This window comes from Manacus vitellinus, unplaced genomic scaffold (genome assembly GCF_001715985.3).
Source record: "Manacus vitellinus isolate BGI_N305 unplaced genomic scaffold, ASM171598v3 scaffold_16_pilon, whole genome shotgun sequence".
NCBI classification, from domain to species: domain Eukaryota; kingdom Metazoa; phylum Chordata; class Aves; order Passeriformes; family Pipridae; genus Manacus; species Manacus vitellinus.
Window position 1 is genome coordinate 16,147,457 of NW_021939189.1, and position 16,339 is coordinate 16,163,795.

Consider the following 16,339-nt stretch of genomic DNA (forward strand, 5'->3'; position numbering starts at 1 on the left):
ATTCCCGGTGCCATTGATCATCCTCAGCCGTTCCTTTCCTTGGGTCTGTTCCTGGTAAACTCCAGGCTTTGGCCAACCCCGTCCTGTCGTTGCTGTGGCTGTTGGTTTCTTGCTCCAGGAGATTCTGTGACACCAAGAGAGGTTCTGAGTTTGGTTCTCTGAGCAGCTGCATGTCTCTCGTTTGGGGAATTTGTCTGGAATGGAGAGGTTTGGGCATTGTGTGTACATAATTGGGAATGTCTTCCTCTGATTTCGGCATTCAGGACCTGTTGACCCCCAGAGACTCTGTCCTGTACAGGAATTATAACCCACAGCTACAGAGAGATTGATTATATATTTAACAAAAAAGGAGACGATTGCGCTTCTTGTCTGGTTTAGTTATTTAATTTTCCTTGAGTTTGTTCTCTGGCTCTGTCAGAAGTCACAAAAATCCAGAGGCTCAGGTGTCACCCAGCCCAGCTCCCACTGGAAATAGATGTTCCTTCTCTAATCTCACTCCCATTAACAACAATTCTCAAGACATGGTGTCTAAAGCCTGTATTTCCAGGAAAAGGGAATGGTGTGGTGGTTAAATCGTGTGGCCTTTTACTCTTGATCTTTGTCCCTCCTGTTCCCTGGTAAAGTCTGGATTTTTTATCTTCCAGGTGATTTTTGGTATTTACCTCCATATTCTTTAAATTGGGAACAGGACTCTGGTGATGTGTCACCTTAAACTATTCCCTCTGCAGGTTCTTAGCACCTTTAATTTACTAAAATAGACTTTAGGAATCTGACTCATCCTGAATGCATGCTCTCTTTGCTCCACCACTGCCTATTTATGCTCAATTACTGGGGAGTCTCATTCCCTGGCCCTCAAGTGCCTTCAGCAATTACCTGCAGAGGGTTGTTGTATTTAATGGTGTGAAAATAACAGGTTTGGGTTGGGTTTTTGTCAAGTCTTGGAAAACACAGGCTTGGCTTTGCCTCCTGGACCCAAAGGAGCCCCTTCAGTTCTCAGATCGAACTCACACCAGCGAGGGCAGCTTATTTGTGAATGAGGGAAACTTGACTTCTTGCCCTACTGAGGCAAGACAGCACCATTTTCAAATCTATAAATGAAATTATGGCATTTGTGTTGAAATGCCCCTTTCTCTCACCCCAGTGTTCTCATCTCAGCACTGGAAAGGGGGCAGCTGAAATCCCTCGGAGGAGCTGAGGGTTCCAGAGAGTTTGCACAAATCCCAGCTACTAATGTGCCAATGATACAAACCAGCAAGACTCTTGTTGGCACCTACAGCAAAGGTTCCTGGCCTGTGTATTTATCCCTGATTTTACAAAAACTCCTGAACAGAGTGTGCCTGGGCCTTCAGGAAGCGAGTCCTGGCTGTGGCTGAGCAGAGCTGCTCCCAGTCCACGATGGGATTTCAACCCCCCCTCGGCATCAGAGAGGCTTGGCTCCACATCCTGGCTTCTCTGCAGCTCCATCTTTAGCTTTAATGGGAGGTTCTCCCAAACAAAGCCACCTCTCCATGGCTTTTGACAGCCCCACCAGCTGTTGTTCCAGCCACTCACCTGCCCCGGCTCTGACGGGGCGTCGAAGCCTCCCGAGGGTTTTCCTTGGAGCTGCATGTGGTGAGTCATCCTGAAGAACCCACAGGCAGTTTCACAAATACCAGATGGCAATAAAATTAAAAGTAGTAGCTCGTGGCAATTAAGCACTTGCTAGAACCATTCTCCTTCCTGACTGGAGGAACCTGCCAAATGTCTTGACAGGAAAAAAAAACAAAACACCCAACGATGTTTCTGCAGAGTGGAAAATGAACAGAACACGGGACTTACACTTCCCTCGCCCCTAATCCTGTTTGGACTGGAGTGGAAAGCTATTTGCTGGACTTCTACATCTCCAGGAGAAGATGAAGCAGAAAGAACACGTTGTAAAGGAGAATTCGGGGCATTTTATGGGCACATGTAAAAGTATTTCAGCCTTGCCCCTGTTAAACCCCCAAACTGGATGTTTGGAGGATGTCCAGCTCTAAAGCAGACCATGTTGAGGGATGCTACAAAGTTACTGGGATTTCATTCTGATTTTCTGTTTTTATAGTGCAAGGATTTGCACCACGAACTTGGAAACAGTTGGAGCTCGTTAGGTCGGAAGCGTGTCCAAATACCATTGTGTTGGCTCAGCATAAACAAGGGCTGCTCCCTTCCTCTGGTGACTCCTGCTGCTTGGCATCTCCGGGATCCACCGGCACACACACACACACACACACACACACACTCTCTCTCTCTCACGGGCTGTGTCATGCCCCAAACACTCACCTCAGCCCTTCCTTCCGAAGTGTTCCACAGGCCCCGTGTCTCATCCATTCTGTTCCTTACTCGTCACATGCCCTGGGACCTGGCCAAGAGTTCTGAGAGATGAATCCCTAATTTATGCATCCCAGGCCAGGAGAGGTTATTTTTCGTGATTCTGATCTAATTCTTCCTGACACGTAAACAACAAAACACTCCATTTTTTTAATTTCCGTCTGTCATGATGGAAAATTAGTGACTTATTTCTAGTGAATCACATTAAAGTGACCTTATCGTTTTGAGCTTTCACATGGGGCTTTCAGAAATCTGAAGATGTTTTCATGCTGCCTTTGGCGCAGCTGAGGGAAGGGTGAGGCCCAATCAGTTCCACGTCACCGCTGTCCCCAGATGTGGCATTACCAGCCCCATCCTGGCCAGGAGAGCAGTGAGGGGCTGAGGGTGCATTGCCACAGCTGAGGAGCCTGGGAGAGCTGGGGGATGTCAGAGCATAAGGAGAACCAGGGTGGACAGAGGGGGGTTAAGGCAAGTTTCTCTTTGGAAGATCTCCTCCTAAATCCTAATCTGAGTAGGCAGAGTTGTCCTAAAGATTCCCACGGTCAGAAACTGGTTGGTTTGTGATCTTGTTTTGCTTTGTTACTCCTTACTCATGGCTGTGCCTCCCGTGCTGGTGGCCCAGCAGGTTCTCCTGGAAGAGGTCGTGCGTCTGGCAGAGAGCTGGGGCACTCTGTGCTCAGTGAGAGGGGCCCTATGTCAGACAGCCCCAAAAAGGCTTTATTTAGGGAATACCAGTCATGTAAAGAATTCCTGTGACTGTCACTGTCCAGGTGAAACACCAGAACACACAAACACCATCTGACTTCTCCTGGCTCAGGTCTGTTTTCTGTGCAGAGGTGTGTGTGTGTTCCCAAGCAGGAACTGCTGTGAAATTCCTTTGCTTTGAGGTTCAGTGAAAGGCTGATCTAACCTAGAGCTCAGAAGAGCCTGGCTCAGCCTGACACTCCCCTGTCTGCTGATGGTCCTTCAAATATCTGTCTGGGAATCCCGGGCTCTGTCTCGCTGCTGCTGAGAAGGCACTCAAGCTTTCTTGAGCTGTATTGTGTCCCAGGTGTGACCCAGTTCCTAAACTCCTCTTGCCCTTCTCTGTTCCAGCTCTGGCGGGTCCCCAGAGTGCCGCAGGATGGATCCCGTGGTGCTCAGCTACATGGACAGCCTGCTGAGGCAGTCGGACGTGGCCCTGCTGGAGCCCCCGAACTGGCTCAACGACCACATCATCGGCTTCGCCTTCGAGTACTTCGCCAATGAGCAGTTCCAGGAGTTCGGCCACCGCGTGTGCTTCATCGGCCCCGAGGTCGCCCAGTTCATCAAGTGTGCCCTCAGCCAGGAGGAAATAGCCGTGTTCCTCCAGCCGCTGGACCTTCTCCACAAGGAGCTGGTGTTCCTGCCCATCAATGACAACTCCAGCCAGGCCGCTGGGGGCACCCACTGGAGCTTACTGGTGTATTTCAGGGACAAGAAGTGCTTCGCCCACTACGATTCCCACAGTAAGTGCAACTCTGCCCATGCCAGGCAGGTGGCAGGGAAGCTGGAGGCCTTTCTGGGCAAAAGAGGGGGCAAAGCCACCTTTGTGGAGGAGAAAGCGCCGGCGCAGCAGAACAGCTACGACTGCGGGATGTACGTGATCTGCAACGCCGAGGCCCTGTGCCACGGGTACTGCCAGGGCCGGCCTGAGCCGGGGCTGCAGCTCCTCACCCCCTCCTACATCACGCAGAAGAGATCCGAGTGGAAAGCTCTCATCACAAAACTGGCACAGAAGTGATGGGGATGCACCCCCAGCCCCCCCAAAAACTGCCTGCCCTGTCCTCGAGGCAGCAACCCCAGTGCCTGAGGGAGATGCCCATGCACAGGATTGTCCCAAAGAAGAAGAATGTAACCCCTCCAGCATGGCTACACCCCCCAAACACCCCGTTCCCTGTGGGAAAAGCCTTAGTCCCCTCTGGGAATCACTGGCCTTTCTAACGACAAACGTCACTTTGCTTTCAAAGAAACCCTCTCGATGATGAATTTTTACACTAATTGCTGTGGCAAACCAGGTTGCTGAGCAGACTTCACCTGTGCCCAGCAGGCAGCACACCCTCGTTAGGTGGCTTTAATTGGCTCCAGGCATTGTCCTTCCAAGCCAGGTTTAGCAAATGCCCTTTAAACCCAAGCCCCCAAGTGCTTTATCGTGGCTATTTCTAGTCTGTGCCTCCCACTAGTGGTGTTGGAGCAGTCTGGGATTTAGCAGCCAGGATTCTGTGCCCCTGAAAACCTGACACTGAGATGTCAAAAGATGAGACTCCAAAGGAAATGCTAGGATTAATTAAAGAACAGGGCAAAACCAAAGTCAGTTTTCTTCAGCCTGGTGCTCCCAGGCTGCCCAGCAATTGCATTTTTTTTGTCCCCCACCCCTGCTTGCTCTTATTGCAAATTAAAACCCGACTCTGAATGGCTGGAAGATTAACAGGAAGCTGAGAAACCCAATCTTAGGAAAGGAAACTTAATTGAGATGAAAAGCAACACTCACTCTTTGAAGCTTGGGGTTTTTCATTAGGATTTTAGGTCATCTCCATCCAGGGAGGGTTTGTCAGTGCTCCCCAACCCTCGTTAGTGTTGCTGCTGCCTCTAAGACAAAACCAGTTCTATTACTTGAGATAAAAAACCCCACATCAGGGAGAACAAAAGGACAGAGTTTGAGCTTTCTCAAGGTATAAAAGCCAAAGATAACTGTGGGCTCCTTGAAGTCCTTAATGCACTTCAAACTGAAACACTTCCCCTCCCGTGCTGGGTGACGGGATCTTGGAGTGGATCCTCTCGTTAAAGCCAAGCTTAGCAGGGGGGGAAATAAAAATTGAACTGAGATGTCATTGCAGGATAAGGAATAATCACTCAGTAAGAAGCAAAGAGCAGGTTGCTCAGGTGGTGTCTGGCAGAGCAACCACACCCCAGCGCACCGACCTGATCAGGGAGATCCGGGTTAAATATAACCCTTGGAAAGGAAAGGGGGAAGGATTGTTTTTAACCCGGAGCTCCTCACCAGCCCAGCCCCACCGGTGTGTGCAGCAGCACAGCACCGAGGGGATGAAGGGCTTAACCTTCCCTTGCTGCCAAGAGAAAAGCAAGAAACCAGCCCAGGCTCCCCCAAAACACCCAACCAGACCCTCACAGGCAGCGGTGAGGCCAGACAAGGGTCGGGATCATTCCCCTCCCTCCTACACTGCCCTGACAGGAGAGCAGCCAGTGGTCCAGGGCATCCCTCCAGCACCAGCCCTCCCTGGAAAACCTGCTCAGCTGGAGCTCAAATGGGATCAAGCCTCTGGCTAAAGGGGATTCACCTTGGACTCCGAGGGGCTGTGCTGGAGCCACGTCACTGCCACTCCCAAATCCAGAATAAAACTCAGACCAAACCATGTGCTTGCCAGTCATCCCATCCTCTGTGCAGGTCCCTGCTAATGCCATGGCTCCTGCTGCCCCATGGAGTGCCACAGCACAGGGGCTGTGACTCAGGGTCTGGCAGCGGCTTCTCAGCCAGTTAAATCTTCCAGTCCCATTTTTAGGGGTTGGTTTGGGCTGGGGAGGAGCACAGGACAAGGGGAGGGAGGAAGGCAGGATGGTGGGGGTGACTGGGGAGATCTGGGAGGGGATCTGAGGGCAGGGGCTGTGCATGTCCAGCACCACCTTGTGCTCCTCAGCCCTGTTCCCAAGCCAGCAAGGTGAGTGCCCAGGGACATTCCCTGCACCTGAGGACATTCCCTGCACCTGAGGCTTTTATGTGCCTTTTCTTTACACAAAGAAAACAAAGAGGCTCAAGCAGGGCATCATTGGGAGAGGTGACACACACCAATCGGGTGGCAGAGACCACCTGGGAAACAAAACTGGAGCCTTGCTACCAGTGACCAGCAGCAGGGACCCCCCACACCACACTGGGAGCTCATCCTGGTACTCCTCCAAGCCTCCTCCATGTCACTGCACCCATGGGTTAGAGCTCTTTGTCACCACTGTCACATTCCTGGCTCGAGGACAAGGGACCCCACACACCTGCTGTGGAGCACCCAAAAACCACCAGGCTGGAACACTGGACCAAAACCCACCCAGTCCTCAACCTCTAAGCCTCTGCTTCGGGGTCAAGAGCCCCACTTTGAGGTTGAACCCATTGAGCACCAATCCCAAACCCATCTGGGCTGCAGCACCAGGAAAACAAGCTGGGTGAGTCCCTGGCAGGGGTGGGACGGTGCCTTTTACCCACCAGGTCACCCACAGAAACAAGGACTCCGACAGCCCCATAAATCCAGAGCTTTGAAGAAACCAGATCACCCCCCTCAGCACCCCAGGGTGCTAAATCCTCCAAAAATGAGTGACACCACCCCAGTCCCCGCTTAGCCAACACCACTGTGGCTTTCAAGTTGGGCCATTTTCATGCATTTCACCCATTTACCTGCATGAGCCAGGCTGGGGAGAGGGGTTGTGGATGCTCAGGGAGAAAGAGGAGGAGGAGGAGGAGGAAGGCTCATCCTGTCCACCCTGTGCATGGGGTTGCAGCCCAGCTCCCTCCCCAGGCAGACGCTGTCCCCAAGGTGGCCCTGCCACTGGCTCGTGTCCCATCCCGCAGTCTCTGCTGCCACCTAGTGCAATAACATCCCTGTCCCCTATGCCGGGAGCATCCCCAGCCCTGAGAGGACCACTCGAGGACAGGGCTGTCCCCACGTCACCCATGTCCTGAAGGGGCTCTGGGACAGCACAGATTTTGGGATACCTCGTTTTGGGGCTCACAGCCCATCCCCACTGTGAGGACACTGCTGGCAGAGAGCCACGTGCTAGAAAATCCTGGGTTTATTTTCATTTTCATTTCATTTAAAAGCCGTTCGGAGCCCAGAGCGAGCAGCAAACTCTCCCCCAGGGCACAGGGATTTGGCCCCATCAGCACTTGTAGTTCCCAAAAAACAGTAAAGAAAACCCAAAGGAATCACACAGGTTTCACCTGCTGCCCCAGCGTGCTCCCGGGGGGAGGCTGTGGGACAAATCCTGAGGGACAAATCCTGTGGCACTCGGCTCCACGTGGTGACAAGGTTAACACGAACCAGGGCCCGGATCCGGGACGTTCACCGGTGCCAGCCACGGGCTCCTTTCCAGACATCTTAACGAGGCGAGCGGGACTAACGAAGCCTTGGTCTGGCCCCAGTGTCAGGGGTGGTCACCCAGTCTGGGGGACCCTAAAGTGCTTTGCAGGGGACACAAAACCCCCTCCCATGCTGAGATGGCCCAGTGCTCCACGAAAGAAAGGCTGGGGGGCCCTGGATTGGACCCTCACCCTTGGGTGTGGGATAGATGATGCCCCACAGGGCTGGTGGCCCCTTTCTCCCATCCCCACAGATCCCTGTATCTGGGGCCATTCCTCTGGGCACATTCCCAGGGGTACTGAGACAGGGACAAAGAGGTGGGTTCACCCAGGGCAGCAACAGCAACTCATCCACATTTTTGGGGGTTCCTGGTGAGCCTAAGGTTGTCTTTCAACTAGAAAAAAACCAAGCCTGGAATAAAAACTGGCGTCCATTTTAGCAGCAAGTCCTAAGGGGAGGTCCAAGCGCTCAGCAGCCCCGAGCCATCGTTCAGTGCTACAGCACAGCAGCGTCCCAGGGAGAAAACGGGTTTCCAGTGGGATGGGGAGTTGGCACGGTGGCCAGGAGCTGGCTGGGAAGTCCTGCTGGGAGCAAGTGCCCATAGGAAAAGAGAAAATACTTGGTCCCATTTTACCGGCCGAGGGAAAGCCGGGCCACGTGTAACAGTCACAGCTGGGAGGTCTCAGCACCGGGATCCACAGGCAGGGTGTCACCGTTGGAGTCCGTCCTCAGCCAGCACCAGGGTAACAGTCACCTGCCAGCAGGGAGTGGGGTGAGATGGGGCAGTGACTGCAGAGGCTCCATAACCCATCCCAGTGCTTCTCCCATGTTCCTAACCCAAGGAGATCCCACTCCTGTCCATCCCTTGCTGATGCCCTTGGTCTCATTAGCCCCAGAGCACAGCCCAGCTCCAATGAGATGTCCTGATGCTCCTACGACTGGAGAGCCCCAAACCCATGAGGAAACTTCTTCCTGAGGTTCAAAGTCTCAGGGACAGCAGAGCTTCCCACAGTCGCTCAGACCAGCAGTTGACGGGATCGCCTCTGGCGTGGGGATGGCACTGTGGGGTCTGTCAGGCATGGGATAACGGACAGAGCATCCCAGGGACCTGTCGTGGAGCTCAGCCACTGCTCATTGCACCTTGTGTCCTCCATAGAGCATGACCCACCCGCCCCAAAGTGTCCCCAGGGATCCCTCACCTCCTGTGCCCACGGGAGAGGTAGTCCCGGTTCAGGGAGCAGAGCTGCTGCTCCAGACGGAAGATGCGGAACGCCAGGTACGAGGAGGACACGACCAGGAGGCAGATGCTGGGAGCAGAGGAACAAGCCAAGCGCTCAGCTGAGACCGACATTCCCGGTGTACCCCCGGCCCCCCCGCGCCACCCTCGGCACTTACAGCACAATGAAGATCTTCAGGAGCTGGTAGTCGGAAGGTCTCAGCTCCGCCACACAGCTCTGCTCCACCTCCAGCTCCTCCTCGGTGTTTATTGCACTTTCTGAAAGGCAAACCCACAGTCAGCGGCACAGCAACACTCGGCAGACGCTCCTGCTCTCCAGGACCCAGGAAACATCAAACATTTCTCCCTCATGGGCTCAGACCCCACAGCCAGGAGACCCCATCCCATCCCCAGGACTCCACCACTGACTCCCAGCCTCAGCCCTGCTCCTCTGCAAGGCAGAATTCCCCTCCAGGAGGGCGGAGGATGGATGAACACATATTTATAGAGGTTTACAGCCAGCAGCATGTATAGAACAGGGCACAAACCCATGGTCAGATGCTGCCCTCACCTGAAACCAGGGGCTCCTCGGAGGTGAAGGAGCTCTCCTTGGCACTCAGGCTGCTGACAGAGGTCCGGTGGATGCACTGGTAGTTGGCATCTGGCAGTGACAGTGACAGCGAGGTGGGTGACACCTTCCTCCACTTGCCCTCGGGGACGATCACCTCCTGTGGGAACAGCCCCGCTGAGCCATGCGCTGCCAGAGGGTTCTCCCATGGCACTGCCAAGGATTCAGACTCAAACTTTATGGCAACTCCAGTGAGCACCAGCACATCCAAACCATTGTCTTAAGTGGGAGCTGGTTCTCTGTGATGGCTCCATGGGGATGCGGGTTCCTACTGCCATAGAGGGACCTGCCCATGCACCCCACACCTGCCCCAAATACCAACTGCAGCCTCCTCCACCCTTGAAACTCAGGGCGGTCACCCAGCATTCTCTATTTCTCCACCTGGCATTGCCCCAGAAGGGCAGAACGTGCCCCAGAAAAGCACCAAATCATGTGCAGAGGCAGCCAGCACAAAGAGGGGGTCCCACACCAAAGAGTCCCCAGTGCTGGAGCTGCTGAAGGGCTACGTCCCTCCAAAGCACCAGGACATGCTGCAAGCCTGGATCGCTCCCAGTTCAGCCCTTGAAATGAATCTTTAACCCCTGGGATGCCACCAGACCAACAAAACATTGGGGTCATCCCACCTGTCACCTCCTGCACCGAGCTCAGGGCCACCAGACCTGAGTTCACCCTGCTCCAAAGGTGCAGGATGCAGCCACTGTGCTTGCTGGATCACACCATGGTTTGGCTACAAGCCATCCCACAGGTTTCTGGATAACTCAACCACATTCCCAGCCTGTCATCCACGTTCATGGCCATGAACAGAACTGGCTGGCAGGAGCAGAGCTGCAGCATTTTCCACATCACTCTGAAGTTTTTCTGTCTATAAAGGGACCCCTGAGACCAACAGGCCAAGTCATCAGCTGTGCTCAGCCAGGTCCTCTTGACCCGTCTGTTCCTGCCAAGTGTGGGGATGAGGATCCCAGAGGATGAGCTCCAAAGGTGACAGGAGCGTCCTGGCGCGGCCTTTGATGGCACCGAGGGGGGAGAACCAACTCTGACCTCGAGGGGGCCTGGAGGTACTTCCCCCCCACATAACAAGTTCAGGAAGGTCCTTCCCTCTCCCAGAGCTGCCCTCACCCTCACCAGTGACACGGCATCCGGCTCCTCCGACAGCTCCTTCAGACTCAAACTCTTCTTACTCGAAACCTGGAAGAGAGACAAATGGGTGTTAATGGTGCTGCCTCCCCTGCTTCAACCTGAGCCACAAAATGGAATTTTGGCTTTTCTGTTGAGTCTATGAAGAGCAGCTGCTTAAAACTTGCGATCACAGGGATTTTGGGGTTGAAAAAGAGCACCCAGCAGAGGACAGGGCATTGCTGCTTCCCATCACTGAACACCCAGCAGGGCCATGGTTGAGCTGGGGGCTCCTGCACTGGCCTCAGCTCACAGCACAGGGAATAAACCATCAGGAGAAAAAAAAAAAAGGGAATATCTGGGCAGAGCCCAGCACATTCCAAAAAATAAATCCCCCAGTTTGGCAACAGGGCTGAGTCACCCAAATCACTGCCCGGCATAGCTGGCAGACACCCTCCTGGGCGGGGCAGGGCTCTGGCACTGCTTCCCACGTGTTTCAAAGGCAGAGAGAAGAGGTCCCCACAGTCCCCCTCTCCAGCTCGAGGGCTGATGGGTGCCTTTTCCCCCTTGATTTAAATTTTTTTTACTTTGTACCATTTTTCCTCCCCTTAAAACTTTAGATCTGGGCAAAAGGCAGCGATGTGCGGAGTGGCAGAACAAGTATTACTACCAGATTATAAATAATTCATACACACACCCTGGGAGAGAGCAGAAACTCCGGGCTCTGCCTCATCCGTGACCCAGAAAAGGCCCACGGGAACAGGATGTGCCCAGGGCATGGATCCTGCCCCTCTTCCCATCCCTTGATGCGGAGCGAGGACACTTGGAACTGGGAGGACTTTGGGAGCATTCCAAAGCCTTGGGAGATGGGTGGTGAAGAGCTCTGCTCAGCCCAAGGGGGAGCACAGAGCCCCGGGGCCGTGCACGTGTGGAACGGCCTTGGATGTGGAACGGGGAGTACCTGCAGGTGTGTGCAGACTCTCCTCAGCACATCGTACACGCTGTCACGGGAGATGAGGGACACGAAGATGTACTGCAAGAGAAAGAGAGAAGCTGTTGGGAGAGATTCCCCCCATCCCGAGTCTGGTTCTCCACAGGCAGGGACAGGCAGAGACGTCCTGCCCTTGAATCTCCCCTTTTTCGGGAGCTGTGTTTCCCCGCAGGTGTTTCCCTGCGGAGCTTCCCTGCTGTTATTTTTGCAGCCTGCTAAAACCTGGACCAGATTTTTTTGGGGCCAGTTTCACTCAGCTGCTGTTCCTACTGGCCTTCCCATGCTCAGCCCATGGCAGGAAACAGGGCTGTGACCTATGGAAAACATCTCCACGGATGGGGGGAACACAGGGCCAGACTGCCCAATGCAGAACCCAGATGATGTGCAGGGCAGCCACACATGGCTTTGAATGCCCTGTGCCACCCCCTACCAGAATCCATCAGGAATAATCCTCTCCCAAAATCCCGCAAGAATAACCCCCTCCCTGGCAGGGGGTGGGTGACGCACAGGGCTGGCAGCAACACCCAGGTAGGCAAGGACTCAGACCCACTACGTCAGCTCACTGCAGCCAACAACATCCAACGGGATTTAAAAGCTGGAAATTCAGCCCTGTATCCAAATTTTCCACCGGCTTTGGCTAAATGCCAGTCCAAGCCCTTTCACTGCTTGTGTTTAAGGAGTTTAAAGGTTTTACGTGAGCCTGGCAGGGATTTGTCAGGCTCTGCCGAGTTTCACTTGGGCTTTGCTTCGTCCAGAAACAAAGTGGAATTCAGGAACAAAAGCAAAGCAAAGTGAAATTCAGGAACAAGAGGGTGTTTGCCCTGGCTGGCAGCCAGCACGGAGAGCAGCGCTCGCTTCCTAACCGGGGATGGGAATCTCTTCATTCTCTGCTCCCAAATCACACCCAGCTCGGAGCAGGGCATCATCCAGTGCTGGCAGTGTTGGTGTTACCTTCCTGCTGGCAGTGGTGGTGATGGCCAAGCCGTTGGGCAGCAGCCGAGCTGTCTTGTGCTTCTTTATCAGCTGCACGGAGACCACCGGGATCACAACCTGCAGGGCAAGAGGACACGGGGTGGGCACGGCACAAGCATCACCCAGTCTCCCTAAGACCCACCACAAGAGTCCCCCTGCAAGCCCTGGGAGGGTGAAAAGTAAGGCAGGATGTAATTTTTGGCAGGATAACTTCGCTAAAACCCTGAGCCTCCATCACATATTTGTTTAAAGCATTGGGTATAAATAATTCAGTCCTCCAGCCCAGTTTTAAAGGAAGTCGTCTCCCCCAAGATCCCCGTCAGCCACAAGACTAATGGGGAAACATCAGATGGTAAATCAAGAAGAAAAGCCAAGAGACATTCAAATCTTTCCCCCCTGAAACCTTTGATCTTCCTTCAAACGCCGTTGTGGCTGGTGGGAGGTTTTGCATCAGGGAATTCTAAACCAAACCTATATTTGGTTTCCCTAGGCCGACACTGCAGGTGATCAGAGGGGGGGCACGGCCACACTCCCCTTCCCATTAGAGGCTTCTGACAGGGATTTTGGTGGTATTTGGGTGCAGGAGGGGGTAAGATGTGGCTATGAGCCCCATGGGACGGGGTGAGTTGGTCCCCACATTACCTTGATGTCCTTCCCGAAAAGGTTTGCATAGAAGCAGAGCCAGTTGGGGGAGATGTAAAGCCTTCCCTGGATGAGGATGTCTCTCTGGAGTGCACAGGAGCAAACTGCAGGGCAGAGAGAGGGCCATGGCAGAGCATGTGCCAGATCCTGCCGCTTCCACCCCTGTCTCTCACCCTGCCACCTACCTTTCAGCACACTCTCCTCCGTCGGGATGTCCTTGAACAGCTTGTGGTACTGGGAGTTGTACTTGCTAGCGGCCTGAAAACAGAGCAGAGCAAAGTTATCCAGTGACCTTGCTGATAAGGAGACCCAAAAATCACCCTCCTGCACAAGAACTCCCCCTGCCCGCACCCGGGACCGGCGCAGGGGGGTCCCACCCGGCTGTGGGCAGGGGGCCCAGTGGGTTAGAGGAAGGTCAGATGACCCAGCCCCTGGCGGACGCTGTGCCATCCTCCCAGATAAACATTTCCCGGAGTATCTAAGGAGGCTGCCGAGCCTCAGCGAGGAGCTGCTTTGCTGCCGGGCTCATCCGCAGGCAGTTTATTTTGCCCAGCGGTTTCTCTCCTCCTCCTCTCCCCTTATCCGGGACACGGTGACAGCACTTGCTTTGCGCCCATCGCGACGCGCCATCCAGCTATTTATATTCCCGGCACCGCTTCAAAGCCTGCCGGCACCGCGGCGGGAGGCTCGGCACGGCGGCCCTCAGACACTTCTGTGGGGAAGGCAGAGCTCCAAAGCCCTCCAACGCTTCCCATAAATCCGCTCGACCCGGTCCCATGCGGCAGATTTGTGCCCCCTGCCCTCAGGGTGCTCCCCAGGGACGCGGCGGATTCCAAGGGACCAGTTGCTTTGCCAGGACGCGGGGAAGTCTGGCACAGCAAGGCTGGTTTGTGGGCAGCAGCGCAGGCAGAGCCCTCCTGCCCGCGGGACAAGGTCACCTTCGCTCCGTGCACCTTGTCACCGGATGAGCCGGGCCCTAAGAGGATCAAGGCTCAGCATCACCTGGAGTTGGCTCAGACACCTCCCGGAGAGACGCCGGCATGGTGGGGGTGCCGGTGGGAGCGTTTCAGGGGGACACGAGGGGTATCACCTCCAACCACCACCAAGAAACACCTCCTGGCCCCAGCACAGACTCACTGCTGACCCTGTCACTCTCCCAGGTGCCTCTGGATAACCAGAAAAATATTTTTCCCCCCCATTTTCTTCATGGGGAAAGGCAAAACACTGTTTCCCGTTATTCCTTCCTCTTCCCGAGCATCTCTTGTCTGTAGATGGACCAAAAAAACTCTGCTTTGGGTAAGATTTGAACAACCAAAAAGGTTTGAACGGACAGAAATTGAGCTGTTCCCAGTCAACCTTTCCACTTTTTCCTTTGCTCTGGATGGAAAATCATGAAGTGTTTGCAAGGCAGAGCACAGGCCACACAAAACCATCACCAGCTGCCCTGACATTGCAGGCAGGAGCCTCTGTCCCACATGAGCAGCTGTCTCCGGCTCCTTGAGCTGAGACCCCGGGCAGGCTCCTCCAGGGACAACAGGCAGGCTCCTCCAGGGACAACAAACCAGCCCAGTCGCTCCCAAAGCCAAAGACTCACCACTTCCCGGTGGCATTTCTTGATGTCCTCATCCTTAAGGGCTTCGTTCAGGCGGAGGCTGGAAGGAAAAATAATAATCATCAGGTAAGGAAGAGCCCCAGGTCTCTTGCCTGCTCCCTAAACACGTGTGGGGCAAGATGAGACAAGGAATCATGTAAAGAGATCCCAGGAAGCCACATTTTGGGCATCTCTGTGATGTGATGTGGCATTGGGTGTTGCTGAGGCTCAGTAACGGCTGCTGAGGGCTGAGCTCTGATGGGAGACATGGAGGCACTGGGACAGGGTTGACTGTCCCCAAAACACATCCCAGCTCCAGGAAGGAGACCTGAGCTGCCCCAGCAGTGTCCCCAAAACACATCCCAGCTCCAGGAAGGAGACCACAGCTGCCCCAGCAGCAGTCTGGGACAGGTTGGGAGCTGGAAATGGGCAGCTTTGGCTGGGTTATGGCTTCCTGAGGGAAAGCACACACAGGAATTTGGGAATGTGCCTGGGCAGGAGGATGGACTCGGCTTTGGCCATGCATGGGGACATCCAGCCACATCCATCCCATGGGCAGATGAAGGGACAAACCACGGAGCGAGCAAAATCCTCCCAACAACCTCAGCCGTGGGAACAGCATTGCCTTCCCCATATCCCTTTCCCTTCCCTGCTTTTATACCCTCAGTATCTGAGAGGGAAAACAACCCCAGTGCCCCCCCCTGCTGGGGGACTGGATTCAGGGGCTCAGAGGCAGCTCCCCCACAGCATGGGGGAAAGGGAAAACACTCAACCACAGCCCTTGGGATGCTGCTCCTCACCTGCCATCGAGGGAATCCAAACTCTTCTGCTTGTGGGACACCTCCAGCTTCTCACGGCCGTGCCTGGGCTCGGGGCTCTTCAGGGGAGCTGCCTTCTCATGCATCGGCGTGGCACTGCAAGGAGACGCTGTCAGCCCCCGAGGGAAAGGGCAAGAGGGGCTTGGGGCTCTAAAATCTATTCTCTTCAATCCCAGCCCGCACAGAGACGTCGGGATCTGCTGCTCAAGGACAGCAAGAATATTTCTGCAATTTCTCAAGTCACGTGGACACAAAAAAAAAGGCATTTTTTTGCCAGGAACTCCCTAGTGCTCGCAACCAAGCAGCCAAGGAGCCGCTGTTCCCTCAGATAAATCTGTCCAAAGCACAGCCTCTCCTCCTCAAGGGATGCAGGTTGAGCTGGGGACAATCACAGGTCTATGAAACTCCTCAGGGGGAGGGATTTCAGCCAGGGTCTGCTCCTCCTTGTCCCGAGGCAGAGCCCTTGCCAGGCACCAGCTCTCTCCTTTGAGTCGCTTCCCTCATGTTCCAGCAGGGTGTTTACCATCGGGAATGTTATCAGAGGCGATTATCGGCCGCGGCAGGTAAAGTAAACACGGGCCCAGCGCCGCGGGGAGGTTATCACCTGGCAGGCCACCGAGGTGACGCTTCGCCGGAGATTGCTGAGGCAGCGGGAGCCAAAGCGATCCCAGGGGACCAGCGGCACGGCCGAGCCAGCAAACGGCCACAGGCCTATGGAGAGGAAATGATTCCAGGGAAAGCGCTCAGCTCACCAGGCAGGGGGTGATGCCGGAGCAGGTGGGGCGCAGGCAGGGTGGCAGGATTAGTGCGGAGCTGGAGCATATCCCAGTGCCTGCGGGGATAATGCCACGGCACTGCGGCAGAGCCTGGGCACAGAAGCCAACCCAAACTTCCTACACTCAGAGAGTGGCTCTTTCGCC

General features: G+C 54.7%; 2 protein-coding genes across 3 annotated transcripts; one reads left to right on the top strand and one right to left on the bottom strand.

The window, feature by feature from the left end:
- The first annotated feature begins 3,431 nt into the window (after positions 1 to 3,431).
- On the top strand, positions 3,432 to 5,195 carry SENP8 (SUMO peptidase family member, NEDD8 specific). Its single transcript, XM_029958831.1, has one exon. It carries the CDS (start codon positions 3,470 to 3,472, stop codon positions 4,106 to 4,108), a length of 639 nt encoding a protein of 212 aa, XP_029814691.1. The 5' UTR covers positions 3,432 to 3,469; the 3' UTR covers positions 4,109 to 5,195.
- Positions 5,196 to 7,140: 1,945 nt separating this feature from the next.
- Positions 7,141 to 16,053, bottom strand: GRAMD2A (GRAM domain containing 2A). Of its 2 annotated transcripts, XM_018088486.2 has the most exons (11): positions 15,402 to 16,053; positions 14,605 to 14,662; positions 13,196 to 13,268; positions 13,011 to 13,114; positions 12,348 to 12,446; positions 11,367 to 11,438; positions 10,415 to 10,477; positions 9,233 to 9,389; positions 8,841 to 8,940; positions 8,645 to 8,752; positions 7,141 to 8,199 (listed from the first exon to the last, which is right to left on the bottom strand). In XM_018088486.2, exons 1-11 carry the CDS (start codon positions 15,683 to 15,685, stop codon positions 8,196 to 8,198), a joined length of 1,122 nt encoding a protein of 373 aa, XP_017943975.1. In that variant the 5' UTR covers positions 15,686 to 16,053; the 3' UTR covers positions 7,141 to 8,195. The 2 variants fall into 2 exon arrangements, with proteins under 2 accessions (XP_017943975.1, XP_017943976.1); XM_018088487.1 differs by lacking the exon at positions 7,141 to 8,199 and having other exon boundaries at positions 8,641 to 8,752.
- Between the last annotated feature and the right edge of the window lie 286 nt (positions 16,054 to 16,339).